Genomic DNA, 26948 nt, shown 5'->3' on the forward strand with positions numbered 1-26948 from the left:
TTCACCTGGCTAAGTGTTGAAGGTGTACCCAGCTCAGAGCCAATTTACAAAGACTGGCGGAGTATCTTTTATTTCATTTTTCTTTTTGGCTCCAGGTATTTAAGGAAACCTCTTACGGATTACTGACTAACTGCTGAGATAACAGAATGGAGCCTTCAGTGAGCATACACAACAATGAATAGTCTTTGCAAAAATGGTCGGGAAAAGTCACTAAATAAATGAACGGCCGAAGCTCACAGCAAATGAAAAAAAGCAAGGCTTGTGGACAGGGGAAGGGAGAATGTGACTTCTAGAGCTACCACAGTGTAACATTCAAAGTACCCAGTTTCCAACAAAAATCTATAATATATACAAAGAAACAAAAATGCCCAGCCCTTTCACAGGGGGAAACTATTGATAGAAAATGTCCCTAAAGAAGTCCAGACATTGGAGCTGCTAGACAAAGACTTTAAATCAATTGTCTTAAATATGCTCAAAAAGCTAAAAGAAACCATGAGTGAAGAACTAAGGCAAACTAGAACTATGTGTGAACAAGTAGAGAATATCAATTACGAGCTAGGCATTATTAAGAAGAACCAAATAATTTTGGAGCTGCAAAATATAATGGCCAAAACAAAAAATGCATTAGAGGGCTTCAACACCAGATTTGAGCAGGCAGAAGAGAGAATCAATAAACTTAGAGCTAGGTAAATTGAAATCATCCAGTCTGAGGAGCATAAAGAAAAAAAAAAGAAGGAAAATAAACAGACTCTGAGAGACCTGTGACACACCATTAAGTGCATAAACACATACATTATGTGAATCTTAGAGGAGAGGAAAGAAAGGGCCAGAAAGAATATTTGAATAAAGGCCAAACATTTCCAAAACTTGATGAAAGGTATGAATATATACATCCAAGAAACTCAGTGAACTCCAACTAGGATAAAACCAAAGAAATCTACACCAAGACACATTAAAATCAAACTGCTGAAAGACAAACTGAGAGTCTGGAGACCAGCAAGAGAGAAGTAACTTGTCACATACAAGGTTCCTCAATAAGATGAATGACCAAAGTCTCATCAGAGGCCACAAGGCCAGAAGGCAGAAGGATGATATATTTAAAGTGCTGAAGGAAAGAAATCTCCCAACTGAGAATTCTTTATCTGGCACCACTATCTTTCCAAAATGATTAGGAAATTAAAACTTTGAAGACTGAAAGAAAGTTAAGGTAGTTTATCACTAGCAGGCTTTCCCTATGAGAAATGCTAAAGGAGGCCGGGCATGGTGGCTCATGCCTATAATCCAAGCACTTTGGAGACCAAGGCGGACGGATCACCCAAGGTTGTGAGTTCAAGACCAGACTGACCAACATGGTGAAACCCCATCTTTAAAAAAACAAACAAAAAATGCTAAAGAGAGTCTTTCAGGCTGAGATGAGAGGACACTAGAAAGTAACTCAAAGCCATATGAATGAATACAGAACATCAGTAAAGGTAAATATAAAAAACAAAAAAATATTATTATATTTTTGGCAATACTCCTGCTTTTGTTTCCTATATTATTTAAAAGATGCATACATTAAAAAATAATTATAAATTTATGTTAGTGAGCACATGATGCATAAAGATGTAGTTTGTGGCAGTGACAACAGAAGAGGGGCAGGGAGGGATAGGAGTGTGGTAGAATAGAGACAGCTGTACAGGAGCAGAGTTTGTGTATTGCTATTTAAACCACGTTGTTATCGATTCAGACTATATTGTTATAAATTTCCTTTTAGGTGTAAACCTCAGGGTAACCACTAAGAAAATAACCAAAAATATACAGACAAGAAAAAGAGGAGGGTATCAGAATGGCACACCAGAAGAAAATTAATCAGTACAAGAGAAGGTAGTAATGAGGGAATTGCATAACAAAAGAAAACTGGACATGAATGAAATGAATAGCAAAATGCAGAAGTCTTTTATCATGAATCCCTTTAAATGTAAGCAGATTAAAAGACTCACTGATTAAAAGACAAAATGGATTGGCAGAAGGACTAAAAAACATGATCCAACTGTATGCTGTCTACAAGAGACTCACTTCATATCCAAAAACACAAATAAAGGTGAAAGGATAGAAAAAGAAGTTCTATGAAAATAGAAACAAAGAGAGAGTTATGGTGGCTATACTAACATCAGATAAAATGGGTCTTAAGTAAAAAATTATTACAAGAGACAGACAAGTACATTATATGTTATTAAACATGTCAATTTGTCAAGAAGATTGGCCAGGCGGTGGCTCATGCCTGTTATCCCAGCACTTTGGGAGGCCAAGATGGGTGGATCACTTGAGGTCAAGAGTTCGAGACCAGCCTGGCCAACATGGCAAAACCCTGTATTTACTAAAAATACAAAAATTAGCCAAGCATGTGGTGCACACCTGTAGTCCCAACTACTCAAGAGGCTGAGGCACGAGAATTGCTTGAACCCAGGAAGAGGTTGAGCCAAGTTTGCACCACTGCACTCCTGCCAGGGTGACGGAGCAAGACTGTCTTGAAAAAAGACGATATAATAATTATAACCATACATGCACTAAACATCAGAGCCCAAAAATATATGAAGCAAATATTGACAGAATTGAATAGAGGAATAGATAGTTCTACAATAATAGTTGGAGACCTAGACAGAACAGTAAGAAAGTGGGGGACTCATACAGCTATACACCAACCAGAGCTAATAGACACACAGAGAATACTCCACCCAACAATAACAGTGGCCACAAAGTGAATATGGCACATTCTCCAGGACTGACTATATGTTAAGCCACAAAACAAGCCTTGATACATTTTAAAAGGTTGAAATAGTACTTCATAAGAAGTATCTTCTCTGATCACAATGAAGCTAGATATCAATAGCAGAAGGAAAACTGGAAAATTTATAAATATGTGGAAATTAAATAGTATACTTTTAAACAGTCAGAAGAAGGAAAACTGGAAAATTTATAAATATGTGGAAATTAAATAGTATACTTTTAAACAGTCAGAAGAAGGAAAACTGGAAAATTTATAAATATGTGGAAATTAAATAGTATACTTTTAAACAGTCAGTAAATCGATGAAGAAATCACAAGGAAATTAGAAAATACTTAGAGGCAAATGAAAATGAAAGCACCAAAACCACACCCAGAATTATGGGATGTAGCAAAAGCAGTGCTAAGAGAAAAATGTGTAGCTGTACACGTTTTCATTAAAAAAATAAGAGGCTGGGTGTGGTGGCTCACACCTGTAATTTCAGCACTTTGGGAGACCAAGGTGGGTGGATCACAAGGTCAGGAAATTGAGACCATCCTGGTGAAGCCCCATCTCTACTAAAAACATAAAAAATTAGCCAGGCATGGTGGCATGCACTTGTAGTCCCAGCTACTTGGGAGGCTGAGGCAGGAGAATTGCTTGAACCTGGGAGGCAAAGGGCAAAGTGAGCTGAGATCGCACCACTGCACTCCAGCCCCAGCCTGGGCAATAGAGAGAGACTCTGTCTCAAAAAAAAAACAAAAAAAAAAAAAAAAGGAAAGATCACAAATCATACCCTAACTTTACTTTTTAAGGAACTAAAAAAAGAAACCCAAAGGTAGCAGAAGGAGAGAAATAATAAAGATTCAAGTAGAAACAAACAAATAATAGAAAATCAGTAGAGAAGATGAAAGAAACCAAGAGTTATTTCTTCAAAAAGGTTGACAAAATTGACAAAGCTTTAGTTGGACTAAGCAACAGAAAAAAAATACAAATAACTAAAATCAGAAATGGAAGTGGGAACATCACTACAAATCATACAGAAATAAGAATCCTAAGAAAGGACTGTGAATGTATGCCAACAAATTAGATAACCTCGATAAAACAGAAAAATTTCTAGAAACATTGTATAATAGTTGATGACTTAAATTTTGAAGTTTGGTAACACAAAATACCAAAACTGACTCAAGAAGAAACAGAAAATCTTAACCGACATATAACAAGTAAAGAGTTGAATAAAAAACCTCCCAGTGAAGCAAAGTCCAGAGTTAGATGGCTTCACTGGTGAATTCCGCTAAACATTGAAAAAAGAATTAACATCAATTCTTCTCAAACTCTTCCACAAAACAAGAGAGAAATCTAGACAAGAGAACCACAAGAAAATAAAACTACAGACTAATATTCCCTATAAATATAAATATAAAATTTCACAAAAATACAAACAAACTAAGTCCTACAGCACATTAACAGGATTATACAGTATGACCAAACAGGATTTATCCCAGGAATGCAAGGGTGGTTCAATGTAAGAAAATTAATCAATAGAATACACAACATTAATACAATAAGAAAACCCACATGATTATCTAAATTGATGCAGAAAAGCATTTGACAAAATTTAACACCCTTTCACGATAAAAACACTCAGTAAACTATGAATAAGAAATAACTATCTCAACACGATAAAAAACATGTATGGACCGGGAGTGGTGGCTCATGCCTATAATCCCAGCACTTTGGGAGGCTAAGGCAGGCAGATCACCCGAGGTCAGGAGTTTGAGACCAGCCTGGCGAATGTGGCAAAATCCCATCTCAACTAAAAATACAAAAATAAGCCAGTTGTGGTGCCATGCACCTGTAATCCCAGCTACTTGGGAGGCTGAGGCAGGAGAATCACTTAAATCTAGGAGGCAGGAGTTGCAGTGAGCTGAGATCCTGTCATTGCGCTCCAGCCTGGGCCACAGAGCAAGTGTCTGTCAGGAAGGAAGGAAGGAGGGAAGGAGGGAGGGAAGGGAGGGAGGGAGACAGGCCCATAGCTAACAAGCTAACATCACACTCAATCAGTGAAAGTCTGAAAACTCTCCCCCCAAGATCAAGAACAGGGGTGCCCACTTTCACCACTGGTATTCAACATTGTACTCAAAGTTTGTTTGTTTTTTTTTGAGATGGAGTCTCACTCTTGTTGCCCAGGCTGGAGTGCAGTGGCATGATCTCCACTCACTGAAACCTCTGCCTCCTGGGTTCAAGTTACTCTCCTGCCTCAGCCTCCTGAGTAGCTGGGATTACAGGCATGAGCCACCACGCCTGGCTAATTTTGTATTTTTAGTAGAGATGGGGTTTCTCCACGTTGGTCAGGCTGCTCTCGAACTCTTGATCTCAGATGATCCGCCCATCTTGGCCTCCCAAAGTGCTGGGATTACAGGCGTGAGCCACCACGCTCGGCTGTACTGAAAGTTTTAACCAGAACAATTCAGCAAGAAAAAGAAATAAAAGGCATTCAAACCGAAAAGGGGGTAAAAACTACTATTATTCGCAGATGATGTGATCATATATGGAAAATTCTAAAGAACCCGCAAAGAGATTATTAGAGCTAATAAATTCAGCAAAGTGGCAGGATATAAGATCAACCTACAAAAACGAATTGTGTTTGTGTATAGCAGCAATAAACAATCCAAGCGGGAAATTAAGGGCATTCTATTTATAATAGCATCAGACATAATAAAATACTTAAGAATAAATTTAACCAAGGAGGTGCAAGATTTGTACACTGAAAACTATAAAATATTGCTGAAAAAAGTAGAGAAGACCTAAATAAAGTTTTTAAAATTCTATGTTAACGTAATGAAATATTTAACATTGTACTCTTCAAAGCAAATTATAGATTTAATGCAATTCCTATCAAAGTCCCAATGGCCTTTCTTTAAAAACAGAAAAACTAATCCCAAAAATCATATGAAATTTCAAGGGAGCCAGAATAACCAAAACAACCTTAAAAACAAAAAAGTTGGAGGACTCGAATTCCCACTTTTAAAATTTACTGCAGAGCCAAGATTGCACTGTTGCACTCCAGCCTGGGGGAAAAGAACAAAATTCCGTCTCAAAAAAACAAGCAAACAAACTCCACAACTTACTGCAGAGCTACAGTAATCAAAACAGTGTGATGATACTGGCATAAGAATAGACATACAGATCAATGGGACTGAACATAGAGTTCAGAAATAAACCTATGAATCTATAGTCAATTTATTTAAAAAAAATTTTTCCATTAAATCACACTGTCAAAAAAGTTAAAAGACAGCCACAGAATGGGAAAAATATTTGCAACTCATATATCTGATAAAGGCGAGTTTCCATAATAAATAAAGAACTCTTAAAACTCAACAAAAAATGATGAGCAATCCAGTTTAAAAATTGGCAAGGGGCCAGGCACAGTGGTTCACACCTGTAATCCCAGCACTTTGGGAGGCTGAGGCAGGTGCACCGCCTGAGGTCAAGAGTTCGAGACCAGCCTAGTCAATATGGTGAAAACCGATCTCTCCTAAAAACACAAAAATTAGCTGGGTGTGGTGGCACACGCCTGTAAACTCAGCTACTTGGGAGGCTGAGGCAGGAGAATCACCTAAACCCAGGAGGTAGAAGTTTCAATGAGCCAAGATTGCACCACTGCACTCCAATCTGGGAGACAGAGCAAGACTCCATCTCAAAAATAAAATAAAATAAAATTTGGTGCGGGACTTGAATAGACATTCCTCCAAAGAAGACATACAAATGACTACCAAGCACATGAAAAGATGCTTAACATCATTAGCCATTAGGGAAATGCAAATCAAAACCGCAATGAGCTACCACTTCACATCCTCTATGATGGCTATAATAAAAACCAACAGAAAATGCATGTTGTCAGGGACGTAGAGAAATGTGAACCTTCCTACATTTCTCTCCCTTTCTACTGGGAATATAATACAGTGCAGTCACTGTGAAAAACAGTTTGTCAGTTCCTTAATAAGTTAAACTTAGAATGACCATATAACCCAAGAAGTTTACTCCTGGGTATACATCCGAAAGATCTGAAAACCCATGTCTACACAAAGACTTATCTGCAAGCGTTCACAGCATGTTTGCTCGTCATAAAGGAAAAAGTGGACATATGCCAAGTGCCCGTTGTCTCATGAAAGGATAAATGATGTGGCATATCTAGGCAATGTAATATTCTTCAGCAATAAAAATGAATATTTATTATTTAAATTTATTTATATATTCATTTGTTGATTGATTTTTTGAGACAGAGTCTCGCTCTGTCTCCCAGGCTGGAGTGCAGTGGCACTGTCTCTGCTCACTGCAACCTCCACTTCCCGGGTTCAGGCAACTCTCCTGCCTCAGCCTCCCCCATAGCTGGGACTATTGGCGTGTGCAACCACGCCACGCAAATTACTGTATTTTTAGTAGAGGCGTAGTTTTTACCACGTTGTTCAGGCTGGTCTCGAACTCCTGACCTCAAGTGATCTGCCCACCTTGTCCTCCCAAAGTGCTGAGATTACAGGCATGAGCCACCACACCCGGCCTAAACATGAATTTTTAGATACTCGCCATGCCAACGCATGCTGCACCAGGGCTGAACCGCAAACATGCGATGCGGAGTGAAATCAACTAAACACGAAAGACGACGTATTGATAGGAGACGCCTAGAAAAGAAAAAGAAAAAACAGTAGAGTCATACAGTAGACGAGTGCCGCTGTGAATGGGAATGGAGATGGACGCCAAGCAGGCGCGAGGAGTCTTTGAGGGGTGATGGGGTTGTTTTAAAATTGGATCGTGGTTGTAATTGCACAATTCAATAAGTTCACTAAAAATCACTGGACTGTACCCTTACAGTGGCTCAAGTTTATGTTAGTATAGCTAAATAAAGCTCTTAAAAATAAAAAAGAGGAAATGGGTTGAGGGAGGGGGTGTGTCCATTATTTTTCCCAGGAGGCCCCTTGGCTGAAATGCAAATGTGACCACTTCCTCCACTGACCAGCTATGGGTACTGAGGCATGATGGGAATGCCACTGAGATTCTATTGCACCCTCCTCCAGGGTTAGGGGCCCTGCTTCTGAGACATTTATAGACCCAGAGGAACCCTCAAGGGACCACACATCTATTTTTGAGGGGACTCATGTTCACCCCAATGGTGACATGGGTCTGGTAGTTGGTAAATATTCAGCTCCAAATAGCATCTACTTTTTAAGCACCAAGAGACTATGACCTCCGCTGATCCCACCTACTCCCCAATTTGGTGAGGGGCTTGAGTTTAAAATGTAAACTGGATTAAGCCACTCCTAAGATGAAGCCGTCCAGTGTTCCCTTGGAACAATCTACCTTGCTCACCCTGATCTGTGAGGTCCCACGTGGTGCCTTCACCTTCTATTTGCGCATTTGCTCACTGTATTCCACCATGCCGTTCTCGAGTTCCTGGAGCTAGCCACATCCTTTCCTACCTCAGTGCCTTTGCACTTACGGATCCTTCTGCCTGAAAGGTTCTCCCCATGGCCGGTCTCTTCTTGTCACCTGGTCTACCCCCAAATGTCACAACCTTGATCTCTCATTGGTTTCCTATGACATTTAGTACAGTTTGCATTGAGTTTGTCTGTTACTTCTTTTTGCCTGTCTCTCCCCACTAGAATATAGGCTCCCATGGGGGCTGTCACTGTGTGTGTATTTCTGTGGGCTATCCCTAGGACGTAGCTAAGCTGTGTGACCTTGGACTAGCTACTTAACCCCTCTGAGCCTGCTCAATAAATATTAGGGGGAGGAAGCAAGAAATGGCTGGGTGGGTGCAGAGAAGAATGAGTAGGTGAATAGGTAGGTGGGTGGGTAGAGAGAAGGTAGGTAAGGAAGGAAGGCAGGCAGCAGGGAGGGAGGAGAAATTAAATATCTTTGTATTAATACACATCCAGGAACAGTGTAGTGAGTTAACAAGAGTATGGGCTCTGGAGCCCAAATGACTGCGTTCAGACCCCAACTCCGCCACTCATCAGCTGTGTAACCTTGGTCAAGTCACTTAACCTCTCTGAGCCTCGGTTTCCTTATCTGTAAAACAGGGACAATGATGATGATGATAGCTATCTTCTAGACTCATTCTTTTTCATTTTGAGGAATTTATTTTTGGAGAAGGGTCTTGCTGTGTTGCCCAGGCTGGAGTGCAGCACTGCAGTCATAGCTCACTGCAGCCTCAAAGTCCTTGGCTCAAGTGATCCTCCCACCTGAGCCTCCAGAGTAGCTGGGACTACAGGCATGTACCACCATGACTGTTTAATTTTTTAATTTTTTTGTAGAGACAGGGTCTTTCTTTGTTGCCCAGACTGGTCTTGAACCCCAGCCTCAAGCGATCCTCCCACTTCGGCCCCTCAAAATGCTGGAATTATAAGTGTGCACCACTGCACACAGTCTTCTTGAGTATTTCTGAGGTTTAGATGAGAAGATGCATCTTTAAAGTCCTTAAAACCCTGGCACATGGCGAGCTCTCAGCAAATATTAGCTCTTTTCCCTGTCTCTTCTCCTGATCTTTCATCCACCACAGATTTCAGTGCATGTTATCAGAGAATTCACCCTGAAGATCAAGAGAAAGAAAAACAAAAGCTGGCATCTTCCCAAGATTCGTTCTCCAGAGAACACGAAATATTTTGGTGACCGGGAAGAGAAGCTCTATAGGGCCACGATCCTTTGAATCAACCCCAGGGGAATTTGTACCAAGTTCCTCAAAAACAGCTAGAAAAAAACAATAAAGAATAGCAAGGCGCTTTCTCTTTTTTCTGTGGAGCTGTCATGAAGGTCAGCAGCAAGCTAATTCCCAAAAATGAGTCAGCTGGGAGAGCTACCAAGTGCATCTGAGCTGATGCCAAGACTAGCTCAACCATGGAGACCCCAACCCAGGCGGCACTGAAGGAATTAAGAAACAGACACAGAGATATAAAGTAAAAGGTGGGTTATCGGGGTCTCACAGCATTCCCAGCTGAGAGCCCAAAGCACACTCTGACCCCTGTATTTATTCTTTACTTTCCAGTGACAAGTTTTACAAGCAGATGCTCTGTGTTCTTCATTGGTCAAAGGTAAACTAAGCAGGCAGCTAGTGTGTATTCACTAAAGCGCTCTCTACGAGGGAACAAAGGAAAGAGTCGCATATCCTATGTTTAAAGAACTAATTCATCTGGTGTGAGACATACTCATATTGGTTACTGTTTTATAACGCTTTGAGCAATTGTCTGTTTTGGGGCTGACTAGGTTTTCCTTGCTGCTGCTCTCAGCAAACAATATGACACATCACACTTGTCAGAAGTTGCTCTCAACAAGCTGACCTTGTTATCAAAACAGCACAAAATGGCCTCCCCCCACCATGGGACATTTCATCCTGGTATGGCACTATTTTCACAGCTTGATATGAGCTTAGGAATCAATTACAACCAGGTTCAAATCCCAGCTCTAATTCTTGGCTTGTGTGATGTTTCACTCCTCTGGGCCTCAGTCTCTCCATCTGTAAAATGGGATGAATTTTGTCTGCCCCACACTTTGTGGGATAAGGTAAGATCATGTAGGCACCGAAGTAATTCAGGATGGCGGTGATGGCAGTGGTGGCGGTGGTGGTGGTAGCAATTCTCTTGCTTTCTTTCTTTTGGAACTGCTAGGCATTGAGCTTGTTCAGTTTTGTCCCCTGGCTTCTTAAATGTCTTCCAGAAACATCCAACCCTCTCATGTTCTTCTGGCTTGTTAGCAAGATGAAAAAACTCTTGAGAATTTCTTTTCTCTATTTTCTTCTTGCGTTTCCATGGGTTGATGACTGCTTTCTTCTTCATAGCTAGCACTCCCATTTGACAGATGGGCAAAGTGAGGGACTGAGAGATGATGTGACATGCCCAAGGGGTCTTGCTCCCTGGCGCTCTGCAGCAGGAGGCTGGATCCAAAGGAAATGGAGACAGAGAGGGATGGGGGTCAAGCCAGAGCAGAGGGTCCCAAGCTCAGCCCACCACTAGGCAGAAGAGGCTCGGGAATGAGAAATAGACTGGTTTGCAAAGTCTGGAAAAGGACATCTGTGGGACCTGGGGCAAGGCTCTGGTTCTTCTCTCTGTGCTGAGGGGTTGGATTCGGCCACTGAGGACTCTGGGTCCACAGGCCAAACTGTGCCACCTCTTCACCCCTCTGATCTCGGTTTCCACATCTGCGCTATGTGGTGGCTCCAGGAGGCTCTGCCTGCCTCATGAGTCATGACGGAGAAGCCTGGGGGGATGAGGTCACAGGTCTCCAAGAGGCAAGTGTCACCCGATGGCCCCAAATGTCTTCTTTGCAGGTGACCTTTGGTGACAGCGGGTGCCTGCTGTGGGGCCAGGACCCCCCCCCCATCTCCTTCTCACTCCCTCCCCAAGGGCCCAGCTGCGGGTGGGCGGGGTGGGCGGGGCCGGCAGAGAGCAGCTCACCACATCCTCCTCTTCCTCCCCACTCTGCACACGCGGCTGGGTGGCAGCCAGTGGCCTCGAACAGACCCACTGGCGTCTCTCTGCTGAGTGACCATAAGTTCGGCGTCTGACCATCTGCCTGCCTCTCCCTGAGTGTGGTTGACAGTCACGCAGCTGTGTCGTGCATCCCTGCCGAGGCCGCCTAGTACCTGCTTCCCGTCTCCTTCCTCTGTCTGCTGCTCTGTGGGACACCTGCCTGGAGGCCCAGCTGCCCGTCATCGGAGCGACAGGTCTTATGACAGCCTGATTGGTGACTCGGGCTGGGTGTGGATTCTCACCCCCGGCCCCTGCCTGCTTTCTCAGACCCTCATCTGTCACCCCTACGCTGAACCCAGCTGCCACCCCGAGAAGTCCGTCAGATTGCCCCCAGCACACGGAATGGACTTGTGAGAAGGACGCTGAAACAGAAGGTAATTCCAGCCCTGGTTCTCCGCTGGGACCAGGGTGCCTTCTCTGCCCAGGAGGGACAGTTCCCTGCCTGCTGCATCTAGCATCACGGTGGGAGGCCTTGGAAGACACGCCCAAGGCACAATTGGGGACACTGAGGCAAAGAAAGTTCATGCAGTGAGGCTGGGCAGAATTGAGGCTGGGGTCTCCTGTTCAGCACAGCTTAGGATGCCGGGGGCCTAGCTGCAGGGGTGTGGCTGAGATGACCCCCTGTCTTGAAAACTGGCCTCCAAAAGGCAGGGGGTAGGGGAAGGAGAGCCAGTTTCGGGCCAAACAGTATGTCAATCACCTGATTCTGGGCAGCTGAGTCGGGTGGTGATGGGCTTGGGTGCAGAGCCTGATGGGACCCATTCTGTGCCAGTTTCTGTGTTTTACCATCTTGATTTCACCCAGTCCTTCAAAACAAGGGCTGCTGTGCCCATTTCACAGATGAGCAAATGAGGCTGCGAGAGGTAGAGTGATTTTCCCCTGGGTACTCAACCGGGCTGTAGCAGGGTGGGCAGTCAAACCAGGTAACCCCATGAGCTGTCGCTGGATCTTTCTCATGAAGCACGGGGAACGGATCAGATGGTAAGAGGCTAACCCAGTGTGCATGTGGAGGAGAGGGGCGTGGGGAGGTCAGTGGAGGCTGAGCCCCGAAGGATGGGAAAGGAGGAAACTTTCCTGGTGGAGGAGCCCTGGGGAGCGGGAACTTAGGACTTGCAGCCGGAAAGACGTCTCTGCTCAGTGAAGGCAGAAGGCCAGGTGTGGAGGCTTCAAAACCAGGAGGCCGCTGTGGAGAGGACATCTGTGCCTCCCTGGGGGGAGAGTGGGACTTTCAGAAGCACATGGCGGAGTGGGGGGAAAACCTGCCAGGTCACAACCCGGCCATGCGCCTTTCTCACTCAGCGAAGTTGGGCAAGTCTCTCTGCTTCCAGCCTCGAGAAGGCTTGGTTTTCTTACCTGTGAAATGGGGACCAAGGTAGCTCCACCCTTGTGGGGCTGGCTGTGGGGTCTTCAGGGCAGAACAGGGTGAGAGCTGAGCTCCCAGTTGGCCCTTTTCCTTTGGGGAAGGGAGTTTGTGGCATGAGGAGCCTTGAGCCCATGGGGAAGGGCCAGACTCCAAGAGGGACATATTGAGGGACACCCCCAGGCTGCTGTGGTCCCGCCTACCCCAGCCACCTGGCTCTTGTCCCCCCCAGTGCCAACTCACCATGTAGGCACTTAAGGGTCTCCCATAGTCCTCACCAGGTGAAGTGGGTAGCGTCATTCAGCCCATTTCACAGATAAGGAGAGTGAGGCTTAGTGGGGACAACCTTGCCCCAGGTTAACTGTGATTGGATGACATGGAGCTGGGATCGGATGCCAGTCTGTAGGACAAGAAGGCCACCACCTGCTAGATAGAATAGCATGTAAACAAGACTGATGGTTCTGGGTGGCTTCTGAGAAGCAGCATTGGATGGGGATGGCTGGGCATTCATTCCCACGGGACAGGCAGCCCCCAGGGGAGAGGTCCTGCTCCCCCACTCCCCACTGTGGGTTCCGCAATGCCCCTACCTTGCCTGCTCCACTGCCAGCAGGCTGTCCGGATCCTTACACAGTCCCGCCGTGGAGGTAGCTAAGAGCCCTTGTGATAGGAGGTGGCCAGAATCCAGGCCCAGGAGAGGTGGGAGAGCAAGACAAAGACAGTCCTGAGCTCAGACTGCAGGCTCCCTGCTGCCCAGCGATGCTGGCTTCAGGCCAGGAGAAGGAGCAGGGAGGCAGGGGGTAGAGCCTGTAGGGGCTTGTGGGCAGCAGAGTTGGTGGTGGATGCCGAAGGAGGAGGCCTATTCAAGAAAAAGCCGGTCACCAGAAGCTCTGGGAAGAACCTCCTTCTTTGCAGCATTAGGACCTCCTGGGAGCCTGATAAATAAATGAATGAAAGAAAGGAGGGGTATCCGTTCCTTCCACAGCCAGAGAGGGGAGCTAGCGCCTTCAGCATCCTCACAGGCAGACACAGGGCCCTTCTTTACACAACAGGGAAGGGGTCCCCATGGTCAGGTGGGGGCACTGGACCTGACTTCCAAGCACACCACCCCTTGTGACTTTGAGCTGTGGAACTGGTCAGAGCTGGGTTCAAGTCCCAGCTCCACCACTTAGTACCTGTGTGACCTTGCGGAAGCCACTTGCCCTCTCTGAAGCTCAGTTGCTGTACCTGTAAGAGTGGGACTAGGAGTAAGGACGACTGTCTTAGGTCTGTTTCCATGGGGACAGGCACAGGTCTTCATCGGCCTGTTCTTGTTGAATATCTGCAAAGGTCCAGGCACCTCCGCAGGTCCTGAAGCTCCGGGGTGCAAAGAGAGAAAAAGCCAGTGCAACGACGAAGGCAAAAGAGCTGGGCACAGATGGCCCGTGAGAAGTGGCTGCTATTATGTTCTACTTTTTCAAAAAAAAATTTTTGAGACAGAGTCTCACTCTTTCACCCAGGCTGAAGTAGGGTGAAAGAGTGAGGGGCCTCCACCTCCCAGATTCAAGCAATTCTCCTGCCTCAGCCTCCAGAGTAGCTGGGACTACAGGCACCCGCCACCACACCCGGCTAATTTTTGTATTTTTAGTAGAGATGAGGTTTCACCATGTTGGTCAGGCTGGTCCTGGGATCAAGTGATTTGCCCACCTCATCGTCCCAAAGTGCTGGAATTACAGGCATGAGCCACTGTTACTGGCCTATGTTTTACTTTAAATATTTAAAAGCTCTTTGCTTTTAGCTATGAAAATACAGTTAACAAAATAAAAATCATAAATATCGGACATATTAGCATATACCAGACCTCAATAAATGAGAGCTCTTATGATGATTCTGCTTTCCCCTTTTACAGATGGGGAAACTGAGGTGCAGAGCGGGTGGGGATTTTCTAGGGTCACTCAGGGAACTGTCTAGAAGGAAGCAGTGAAGAGAGAGGAACAGGTGCTTCCTCCAGAAAGAGGGTCTTCCTGCCCTCGCTCCTCTTCCTCACATGCCCTCCTTACTTGCCCTCTAGAGTCCTGGGACAAGTGAGGGGGAGGGGGAGGGGCAATGGGAGGAACTCACCCCCACCCCTGGCTCGCAGGTGCCACCACCCCCGCTCTCTGCCCTGGCCCCAGGCCAAAGGGACTTTTCATGACAGCTCAAATGAGACCTCTGAGTAAATTTGGAACTTCTGTACCAACCTGAGAATATTCCCCAGGCTGGGGGTCAGGGGCCCCATGGAGGGCCTCCGACTGCCCAGGACATCTGTGTCTGGAACCCAGACTGCTGGTCTCTGCAGCCCCCAGGAAGGATCTGGCCACCTCCACCCCTCACCCCGAACTGTCCCTAGGGAAGTGGGGCAAGTGCCCCAACCCAGCTCCCAGCTCAGGCCTAGGCTGTCACTCGCTGTGTGAACATGACAAGGCCCTATGCCTTTCTGGGCCTTCTTTTCTTCATCTGCCAAGTGGGCTTGACTAGGACGAGGGCTTGCCAGCTTTCCCCAGAATGAATCAGTAACACCAGTCCTTTATGGCCAGGGCCAGGGCAGGTGGACAGGGCTGCTGGGAACTGAGGGGTGAGAGAGGGTGGGTGGCCAGCCCCGCCCCCACCTCATGGCCTCTAGCTGTCACACATCAAAGCCCCCTTCCGCTGCTCTACACCCAGCCCCTCCTGGGCTGGAGGAAAGGGAGCTGGAGTGAGATCTGGCTGCAGAGGCTGAGAGGTTGCAAGGTTTGGGCAAGGCTGCACGGGATGACAGGGCTTGCAGGGAGATCGAGATTGCACAGGCAGCAGACATGGGGAGTGGGGACTGCAGGGGCTGGGACTGGGATTTCGTGCTCCTCAGCTAGGAGAGGTTGCACAGGCTGGAAGAAGTGCCAGGAGGGAAAGATTGCTGGAGCTAATATTTACTGCCTGGCAAGCAGAGAGAGATAGGCTGAGAGGTCACACAGCCTCAAAGCTTGCATGAGCTGGGGAGGGGGAAGGCCCTTCCTCTCACCTTCAGCTTCTACTGATTAAGCGGTAAGCCTGAGGTCCCCAACATACCTGTCTTCAGACACCCATAACCTACCCCTTGCCATTGGCACAAAAAAAAAAAAAGATAAAAGCAACTAACCCTAACCACACCCCTAACTCTAACCACGCTTCCCTGCCTCACACTTCTCAGCCAGGCTAAGCCTGCTGCCCCCATTCCACAGATGAGGAAAGCTGAGGCTCAGAGAAAGGCAGAGATACAGCCGAGTTCCCACTGTGGGTGAGTGATAGTCTTCCGATCCAGGAGCACCTGGCTGGTTCTTCCCCAGCCGGAGAACTCATTGAGATGAGAGCTCGCTGTGTGACCCTGGGCAGCCCACTGTCCTTCTTTGAAAGTTCTTTTTTACTAATCTGATGACATTAGTCGTGATTATTCACACTCCTGGAAAGGAGGGTGTTGCCTGAGGTGGGGTTGTGGGGGAGAGTGAGGAAGCTGATGAGGAAATCAGGACCTCTCAGGGGCTGCCTCAATCCTTAGCCCCATTCATTCATTCATTCATTTTCATTTATTCATTCACCATTGTTCTTCAGCCCCCTTCAGCTACTTATTGAGCAACTACTGTGTTCCGGGTCCCCTTCTCTGCACTAGGGCTACTGTGCTGAACAAAGCAGGTCAATTACCCAACCTCTGGGAGCTTATGCTTCAGTACAGAAACAAATTATAAACACATACATAGAGACATTTACAAAACTATTGCTCATATTACATTTGCTATGAAGGAGACAAACTAGGGGATGTGGGTACAGAGATCTACTGGCGTAGACCCAGTTCAGACGGGGGATGGCCTCTTTGGAGAGGCAACACAGAACCTGAAACCTGAGGATGAGAAAGGAGGCTGGGGAAAAAGCATTCTAGGCAGAGGGAATGGCGTGTGCAAAGGCCCTGGCATAGGAAAAAAAGGTTGAAGCATTAAAACTTTTATCCTCAGCCGGGAGCATTGCCTCACACCTGTAATTCCAGCATTTTGGGAGGCAGAGGCGGGCAGATCACCTAAGGTCAGGAGTTCGTGACCAGCCTGAGCAACATGGTGAAACCCTGTCTCTACTAAAAATACAAAATTAGCCAGGCGTGGTGTCCCAAGCCTGTAATCCAGTTATATGGGAGGCTAAGGTAGGAGACTCACTTGAACCCAGGAGGTGGAGGTTGCAGTGAGCTGAGATCGCATCACGGCACTCTAGTCTGTGCAACAGAACAAGACCCCATCTCGAAAACAAAAACAAAAACAAAGCACAACAACAACAAAACCTTTATCCTCACCAAATACACAAGGCTCTCAATCCCCTGACCTCCAGAAAAAGCCGTCAAAAAGGGTAAAATTTAACCTAGGAGTGTACAGTCTACAAGTCTACATAGGTTTTAACACTGAGGGTAATGTTTGTTCACAAGTCGTTCCCACAGAAAGCATTTTCTTTCATTTAGTCACTCGTGTAGCAAATGTTTTGAGCACCCACTGTGTGTTAGACACTGGTTAGTCACTGGGGATTTAGCGGTAACCAACAGACATACTGTTCCTGCCTAGATGGTGCCCAGAATGCAGATGAAAACACCGTGAGCTGTGTGCTATGTGGAGGGTGGACCCCAGAGGAAGGAGTGACTCATGCTCTTTGGAGAGGTCAAAGATTGACAGAGGAGCTGCCATTTGAATGGAATTTTGAAGACTGAGTAGGAGGCTGATAGCCAAAAAGGGCAGAGAGTTCCAGTGGCTAAAACAGCATGTGCACAGGTGTAGAAACCAAGTGAATCGGTCATGTTGGTGAGGCTGTCTGGTCTGATGAGCCTGACCCAGGATGAATACAGGGAGCTAGATCCTGAAATGCTTTGAATACCAGACAAGGAATTTGAAGTTTTCTCTTGTGGACGACAGAGAGCCATGGAATGACATGGTTGGAGTGAGAATGGAGTTGGAGGAATCACAGCTCTATAGCTATAGCAGGAAGGTCAGAGAGGAGGACCAGCAGGAGAGCAGGTAGGCAGAAGTCCTTGCAGACCCGGGATAACCTTAGGCATTCTTTCTTCTGTGTTCCCCCTCGGGAAGTCCCTCGGCCTTAACACTTCCTCTTCTGGTGACCTGTTGGCTCCTGTTCCTGGCACTTCTGGGGAGTCCCTCTTCACGCACTTCATTTCTTTGTGATCCCTATGGGAAAGAGGGTCATTTTACTTTTACCACACTCCCCACCTTTCACTTTCAGCCCCGTGTCCCCACCTGGGTCCCATTGGAGAGAATGGCAGACTTGAGGAACTAGACGGACCCCATTACTCAATCATGTGACAGAAAAAAGATACAGGGAAACCAAGAACTTGGGTTCTTTCCAATGTAGGGAGGTTGTAAATAATGCTGCTATGAACAGGCTGGGACATGTCTGCTTGTGCACATACGGTTGCATTTCTCTTTGGTTATATAACTTGGAAACAGAAATGTTGAATCTCTGCTTAGCAGAAATTTTCCATAGTGGTTGTGTCAATTTACACACTTGCCAGAACGTTTGTGTTTATCTCTCTCTCTCTCTCGTGTGTGTATATATATATAGATTTATAGATTTATTTTTATAAGTAAAACATTGTATATTTATATTTTACATATAAATTTAGATATATATGTAAATTTATAATAAATATTATATATATATAATTCTTTCCCTCTTCCCCTTTCAGTTTCTTTTTAATTTTCTTAATGGAAACTTTGGAGTAACAAAAATTCTTAATTTTAATGAAGTTTATCAGTCTTTCTTTATGGCCAGAGCTTTCAGTGTGTTAAGAAGTGTTAGCTGCAATAAGGTGATAAAAATATTATCTGATTTTTTTTCTAGATAATATGTTGTTTTACCTTCCAAATTTAGGTCTACAGTCTATCTGTAGTTATTTTTCTGTATGGTGTCAGTCAGGGGTCAAGGTTTATTTTTTCCATATCAATATTCAATTAATCTACCATCATTTAAGAAAAATACCATGTTTTCTGTCTACTGGCTTGCACTGGTGAATTACTGAAAATCAAGTGGTTGAATACATGAGTTTATCCCTATTGTTTCTATTCTTTTCTATTGGTTAGTTTGCTTTTCCTTGCAACAATGCCACACTTTCTAAATTACTTAATAAATCTTGACATTCTTCTTCAAAATTTTCTAAACTATTTTCAGTCCTTTGTATTTCTATATAAATTTTAGAACTACCTCATCAATTTCCACCAAAGAAAATCTTGCTGGGGATATTTTTTCTTTGAAATTTTGGATTTTATTAATATTTATTTCAATTTGGAGGGAACTAATATCCTTAAAATATTAAATTTTCCTTATCCATGAACATAGTATGTACCTCCACTTATTTATATTCTTTAATTTTTCTTAGTAATGTCTTGTAGGTTTCTGTGTAGAAGTCCTGTACATTGGCCAGCTGCAGGGGCTTATACCTGTAATCTCAGAACTTTGGGAGGCCAATGTGGGTGGATCACTTGAGGTCAGGAGTTCCAGACCAGCCTGGACAACATGGTGAAACCCTGTCTCTACTAAAAATACAAAAATTAGCTGGGTGTGATGGTGCATGCTTGTAATCCCAGCTACTTGGGAGGCTAAGGCAGGAGAATTGCTTGAACCCTGGGAGGCAGAGGGTGCATTGAGCAGATATTGCACCACCATACTCCAGTATGGGTGACAGAGCAAGACTTAATCTGAAAAAAACAACAAAAAAAGTCTAGTACATCTTTCATGAGATTCCTTCTTGGATATTTGATTTTTTGATGCTGATGTAAATTGCATAATTTTAAAATTTCTTGATTGTTCTTAGTGCATAGGAATATAGTGAGTTATTATACTTTACAATTTTATTAACACTTTTTAAAGCTAAAATTCCAGATGTAGAAAGAAATAGCTATCAAACCCAGCCCACTTCATCTGACCATCAGTTGAAGGCTTCCTGCCTTTCTTTGCTTTTGTGATGTTTATGGATCTTTTCCTCTGCTAATCTAACAAGAGAGAGTATTATAGTGCAAAGTATAGTGTTCCAGGCTTGGATTTTATTAACCAGTACATTTTTTTACCCTCAACAATTTTTAGATGTACAGTAGAATATTGTAAATGGTATAACAGATATCTAGAACTTCTTCATATTGCATGGGTGAAACGCTATACCCACTGAACAACAATTCTTCATTTCTCCCTCCCGCAGTCCCTGGCAACCACCATTCCACTTTCTGTTTCTATGAGATTGATTACTATAGCTATATCATATAAGTGATACAATGCAGTATTTGTCTTTTTTTTTTGCAATTGGTTTATTTCACTTCACATAATGTCCTCAAGATGTATCCATGTTGTAACATATGACAGGACTTCCTCCTTTTTAAAGGCTAAATAATATTCCGTTCAGTATATACTATATTTTCTTATTCATTCATCTATCGATAAATTTAGGTTACTTGCTTATCTTGGCTATTATAAATAATGCAATCAACAGGAGTGTGCAAAGATGTTGTTTTCATTTCTTTTGGATCTATATCTGGTACTTCTATTTTTTTATTTTTAAAGTTTGGCATCATTTTACAGTCCCACTAAAAGTGCACAAGGGTTTCAATCCTCACATCTTCACCACCACTTCTTTTTTTTATAACGACCATCCTAACAGGTGCAAGGTGATATCTCATTGTAGTTTTGATTTATATTTCTCTGATGATTAGTTATATTGAGGATATTTTCACATGCCTACTGGCCATTCACTTATCTTCTTTGGGGAAATATCTGTTCATGGTCTTTATCCTTTTTTTTTTTTTTTTTTTTTTTGAGACAGAGTCTTGCTCTGTCACCCAGGCTGGAGTGCAGTAGCTTGATCTTGGCTCACTGCAACCTCCACCTCCCGGGTTCAAGGAATTCTCCTGTCTCAGCCTCCCAAGTGGCTGGAATTACAGGCACCCACCACCATGCCTGGCTAATTTCTGTTAGTAGAGATGGGGTTTCATCAAGTTGGGCAGACTGGTCTTGAACTCCTGACCTCGGGTGATCCCCCCACCTCGGCCTCCCAAAATGCTGGGATTACAGGTGTGAGCCACCACACCTGTCAATTTTTAAATTGAGTTATTTGTTTTTCTGTCGTTATTGAGTTGTAGGAATTTTCTGTATGTTCTAGATATTAACCCCTTATCTGATGTATGGTTTGCAAATATTTTCTCCCACTCCATAGGTTGTCTTTTGATTCCGTTGATGATTTCCTCTGCTGAACAGAAGTTTTAAAGTTTGATGTAGTCCCATATATCTGTTTTTGCTTTTGTTGCCTGTGCTTCTAGTATCATATAAAAGAAATCATTGCTCGTTTCAATTTCATGAAGATTTTCCTGTATGTTTTCTTCTAGGAGTTTTATAGTTTCAGGTCTTATGAGCCTCATGTATTACATTTATCTGATTTTTGTGACTATCCTTGCATTCTGCAGGTAAATCCCATAGCCTTTTAATGTGTGTTAAATTTGGCTTCCTAGCATCTGTTGAGAATTTTTGCATCAGTATTCATCAAGAGTATTGGTCTATAGTTTTGTTTTCTTGCATCATTGTCTGGCTTTGATATTGGGGCCTCATAAAATAAGTTTGGAAGTGTTTCCTTCTGTTCAGTTTTTTATAAGTGTTAGGGATGGATTGGTGTTGATTCTTTAAATATTTGATAGAATTCTCTAATGAAGCCATCTGGGCTAGGGCTTTTTTTTTTTTTTTCTAGGAGGTTTTTAATTACTGACTCAATCTCCTTTCTAGTTTAGGTCTGTTTCGATTTTCTATTTTGTCATGATTCAGTCTGGGTAGGTTGTACATGTATAGGAACTTATTACTTTTTTGAAGTATCCAACTTGTTGGCATATAATTGTTCATAGCAGCCTCTTAGAATCCTCTTTATCTCTATGGAATTAGTTGCAATGTATCCTCTTTTATTTCTAATTTTAGTTAATTTGAGTCTTCTGTCTCTCTTTTTTAAATTTAACTAAGGTTTTGTCAGTTTTGCTGATCATTAGAAATACGATAGATTTGTATATTGATCTCAACTTCAGTTTCTTTGTTTAACAATTATTATTCTAATAGTTTATTTGTTGAGGATAGTGGACTCTTCTGGTTCCTCAGTTCTTTTGTAATTTAAACACATAGTTTTCTAATCTTCATAAATTAAAAGTTTATTTTTCTTTCTTTATTATGTTAAGTAGTGCCTCTAGTATAAGACGTTTTTGTTTTCACCCTGACTCAGGGAGGAAGTGTTCAATATTTCACAATTAAGGATAATGTTAGCTATGTGTAGTGTGTGTGTGTGTGTGTGTGTGTGTAATCTTAATTAGATTAAAGAAGACTCCTATATTTCTGCTGTTTTGATAGGTTTTAAAAATCCTGAATGTGTGTTGCAATTTATTAAATGTGCTTTCTAAACTTATTATATAATAATATACATTTTCTTCCTCATTCTGTCAATGTGGTGAAATTGATTATGCTTTCCAAATGTCATACTAAACTTATATTCCTGAAATAAACCCATGTGATAAGTTATCTATTTTTGTACATATTATTAGATTTGATTTGTTAATATTTTGATTCAGATATTTTGCATCTTATTTATCGGAAAGATTGACCTGCAATTCTACTTTCCTTTAATGTCAAGTTTTGGTATGAAGACTGTCATTTACTTCAGACATAATGAAAGCACAGATGTGTCTGAGATTATGTCTGCCATCTTGCTATTTGTTCTCTTTTGTGACCTACCTAGTCTTTCTTCTTTTTTCTTCTTTGTTCTATTTTGTAGAAAAATCAAGTTTTAAAAATTATTGTTCCATGTTTCCTATTAGCCTGTTCATTGTACCTTCTTTTATAATTCTTTCTGTGCTTATCTTAGAGATTATAACATGCATATCATTATTATCAGGATCTACGTTATTAGTTTGTTTGTTACGTCTTACATGATATGAATTCTTCCAAAAGTTCATGGAAAACTCAGATTATGAAAAAACTATGCATGAAGTTCAACATTTTTAGCACCAAAATAAACGTGTACGAACTTGCTATAGCATGTGTAAACAGGATCTAGTTTGAGGCACTAAGAAGGATAAGGCATCCGTTTGAAAAAAAAAGCCCCTATCATTGCAACATGAATTCTGCTAAAATTGAAGCAGGAACAAACATCAAATTTATGGTGAAACTTGGGTGGAAGAATCGTGAAATCAATGATGATGATAAAGCCCTCCGTGGCAGATCATCCACATCAATCTGTTAGGAAACATTCATCTTGTTCAGGCCTTAATGGAAGGGAGCAATGATTAACAGCCCAAACAATGGCCAACGCCATAGACCCCTCACTCAGTTCAGGGTACAGAATTCTGACAAAAATTCAAGTTGAGCAAACTTCCCACTCACTGGGTGCCCAAACCACTGTGCACAGATCAGCCACAGACAACAGCAGAAAGTTCCATGGAAATTTTACACAAACGGGATCAAGATTCAGAAGCGTTTCCTCACATTATTGTAATAGGAGATTAAACATGGCTTTACCAGTTCATCCTGAAGACAGAGCAATGGCTCCCAGGTTCAGCCAAAGCAAAAGCAGACTGGTCAAGAGAGAAGGTCATGGCCACAGGTTTTGGGGATGCTCAAGGCATTTTGCTTGTTGACTTTCTGGACAGCGAAAGAATAACATCTGCCTATTATGAGAGCGTGTTGAGGAAATTAGCCGAAGCTTTAGCAGAAGAATGCCCAGGAAAGCTTCACAGAGAGCCCTCCACCATAGCAATGCTCCTGCTCATTCTTCTCATGAAATAAGGGCAATTTTACAGAGTTTCCATGAGAAATCAGGCATCCACCTTTAAGTTCTGATTTGGTGCCTTCTGACTTCTTTTCCTAATCTTTAATGATCACCCATTTTCTTTAGTTAATAATGTAAAAAAGACTGCACTGATATGGTTTCATTCCCAGGACCCCCCAGTTCTTTAGAGATGGCCTAAATGCCTGCTGTCATCAGTTACAAAAGTGTCTTGACCTTGATAGAATTTATGTTGAGAAACAGAGTTTATTTTTTCATTGTTATCTTTGAATTGCATTTGCTATGAACTTTTTGAAGTCCTCTTGTACAGCAGCCTCCAATTTTATTCACCTCTCCTTGCCCCGTTATATCATTAGTATGTTACACAATTAATAATCATAGGAATTCATATATTTATTGATTTACTTTTTGAGACATAGTCTCACTTTGTCACCTAGGCTGGAGTGCAGTGTTGCAATTTCACCTCACTGCAACCTCTGCCTCCCAGGTTCAAGCAATTCTCCTGCCTGAGCCTCCCCAGTTGCTGGCACTACATATGTGTGCCACCATGTCAGGCTAATTGTATTTTTAGTAGAGACTGGGTTTCACCATGTTAGGCTGGTCTCGAACTCCTGACCTCAGGTGATCCACCTGCCTCTATTTCCCAAAGCGCTGGGATTACAGGTGTGGGCCACCGCTCCCGGCCTAATTAATATATTCAGAGGACTTTCTGTCGTGCTTCATTTCACCGTACAGTACCTAGAGATGCTTCCTATCTGGAATTCTTTCCCTTGTACCTGAAAAACTCACTGTCCTATATCGCTTGATGCAGGTCTATCATTGACAAAATCTCTCACTTCGTTTTGTCTGAAAAAAATCCTTATTTTGCCTTCATTTCTAAAAATCTGTATTTCAGATGTAATTCACAAAACTTGAAATGTGCTCTTAAATCGGGCAATTCAGTGGTTTTTAGTATACTACCAAAGTTGTGCCGCCGTCACCACTAACTCCACATTTTCATCACTTCAGAAACAAACCTACACCCACTGCTGTTACTCTCTGTCCCCTGGCCCCTCACCCTCAGCTCCTGACAACCACTAACCTACTTTCCGTCCCTATGGATCTGCCACTGCTGGACATTTCACACATATGGAATCATACAACATGAGGCCTTTTGTGTCTGGTGTCTTTAGCATGAATTTTTAAAGTTCATCCGTTTTGTAGCATGTATCAGTAGCTCATTCCTTTTTATGGCTAAATAATATTCCACTGCATGGATATACCACATGTTTTTAATCCATTCACCAATTGATAGAAATTTAGCTTGTTTTGAATTTTTTGCTATTATGAATAATGAATGCTGTTGTGAACATTTGTGTACAAAGTTTGTAAATTTCTCTCTGGACATATATCTGCAATTGTTTTATTTTCTTTTTTCTTTCTTTCTTTTTTTTTGAGACAGGGTCTCACTCTGTCACCCAGGCTGGAGTACCGTGGTGTGAAAACAGCTCACTGCAGCCTCAAATTCTTGGGCTCCAGTTATCCTCCCACCTTGGTCTCCTAAGTAGCTGGGGCCACAGGTCCATGCCACCATGCCCAGCAAATATTTTATTTTTTGTAGAGATGAGGTCTTGCCACACTACCCAGGCTAGTCTCAAACTCCTGAACTCAAGCAACCCTCCCACCTCGGCCTCCTAAAATGCTAAAATTATAGGCATAAGCTACTGCATCTGGTCAATTCCTTTCACTATATACCTAGGTGTGAAATTTCTTGGTCATATAGCAACACTGTACAGTCACATATTGCTTAATGACGAGGACACATCCATCCTGAAGGACCTGCCTGAGGCTGTTTTGCAGTTAACATTTTTGTTTTTGAGAGTCTCGCTCACTCTGTCACCTGGGCTGGGGTGCAGTGGTGCGATTTCAGCTCACTGCAGCCTCTGCCTGCCAGGTTCAAGCAATGCTGTGCTTCTGTCTGAAGAATAGCTGGGATTACAGGCACATACCACCATGCCTGGCTAATTGCTGTATTTTTAGTAGAGACAGGGTTTCACCATGTTGGTCAGGCTGGTCTCCGACTCCTCACGTCTGCCTCCCAAAGTGCTGGGATTACAGGCATGAGCCACCGCGCCCAGCCCTGCATATGCTGTACTTTTGTCTGGCTGGCACTGCAGTAAATTCGTTTTCACCAGCATCATCACAAGCCATGAGTAACATGTTGTGTTATGATATCACCAGACAATAGAAATTATTCACCTTCATTATAGTCCTATGGGCCTGCCTGCACACAGTCTGTCATTGACTGAAATGTCATTACGCAGCATGCGACTGTATTTAACATTTTGAGAAACTGCAAAACTGTTTTCCATAGTGGCTGCACCGTTTTTCATTCTCATCAGCTGTATATAAGGGTTCAAATTTCTCCACCCACCCCCCCTTCACACTTGTGATTATTAGTATTGCCATCCTAATGAGTGTGAAGTGGTGTCTCATTATGTTCTTGATTTGCATCTAATGAGTAATGTCAATGGCTACCTTTTCATGTGTTTGTTTGTATTTCTTCTTTGGAGAAATGTCTATTCAAATCTCTTGCCCATTTTAAATTATAATTCTTGTTTTCTAGATCCTGAGTTGCGAGCGTTCTTTATATATTCTAGATACCAGATCTTTAACAAACGCATGAGATCTGCAAATACTTTTCCCCATGCTGTGTGCTCTATTTTTACTTTCTTGAGAGTATCCTTTGAAGCAAAACATTTTAAATTTTGATACAGTTTAATATATCTACTTTTCTTTGTTTACTTATGCTTTTGGTGCCATATTTAAGAAACTATTATTGCCTAAAACAAGGCCATGAAGATTTACACATAGGTTTTGTTTTAGGAGTTCAATGGGTTTGCTTTTTACATCTAGGTCTTTAATCTGTTTTGAGTTTAGTTTTGTCTATGGTGTGAAGTAGGAGTCTAGCTTCACTGTATTGCATTGTGAATATCCATTTGTGCAGTACCATTTGTTTTAAAGACTACTTTTTCCCCCATTGAATTGTTTTGGCACCCTCATAAAAAGCAGATAGATATAAATGTATGTACTTATTTCTGAACTCTCAGTTCAATCCCATTAATCTATATGTACATCTATGTGTCAGTATCACACTGTTAATAAGTTTAGCTTCGTAGTAAGCTTTGAAATTGGGAAGTTTGAGTCCTCCACCTGCGTTCTTTCTCAAAATCTTCTTGGCTATTCTAGTCCCTTACATTTTTCTATAAATTTTAGGACTAGTCTATCAATTTCTGCAAAAAAAAAAAAAAAATCCCACAAAAATCCAGCTGGAATTTTTTAGAGATTACGTTGAATCTGTAGATCAATTTGAGGTGTCATCTTGATGACATCAATTTTCCAATTCTATGAACATAGTATATCCTTCATTTATTTAGGTCTTCTATAATTTATTTCAATAACATTTGTAGGTTTTATTGCACAAGTCTCACACTAATAAATGAATTTATATCATATTAATATAACTAA

The 26948-nt window shown here is 42.8% G+C and overlaps 1 protein-coding gene across 3 annotated transcripts in view; it reads left to right on the plus strand.

Moving 5' to 3' along the window:
• The first annotated feature begins 11214 nt into the window (after positions 1-11214).
• Positions 11215-26948, plus strand: part of IL21R (interleukin 21 receptor) — a 44905-nt gene continuing 29171 nt past the window's right edge. For 2 of the 3 annotated variants that reach the window (XM_054242721.2, XM_054242722.2), the window contains exon 1: positions 17426-17643. In XM_054242721.2, the coding sequence (XP_054098696.2) occupies positions 17558-17643 (86 nt within the window). In that variant the 5' untranslated portion in view covers positions 17426-17557. Of the gene's footprint in view, positions 11643-17425; positions 17644-26948 lie in introns of those variants that run through there. The other variant, XM_035267238.3, reaches the window with a different exon arrangement.

The sequence above is a fragment of the Callithrix jacchus genome, chromosome 12 (genome assembly GCF_049354715.1).
Source record: "Callithrix jacchus isolate 240 chromosome 12, calJac240_pri, whole genome shotgun sequence".
Classification (NCBI taxonomy): domain Eukaryota; kingdom Metazoa; phylum Chordata; class Mammalia; order Primates; family Cebidae; genus Callithrix; species Callithrix jacchus.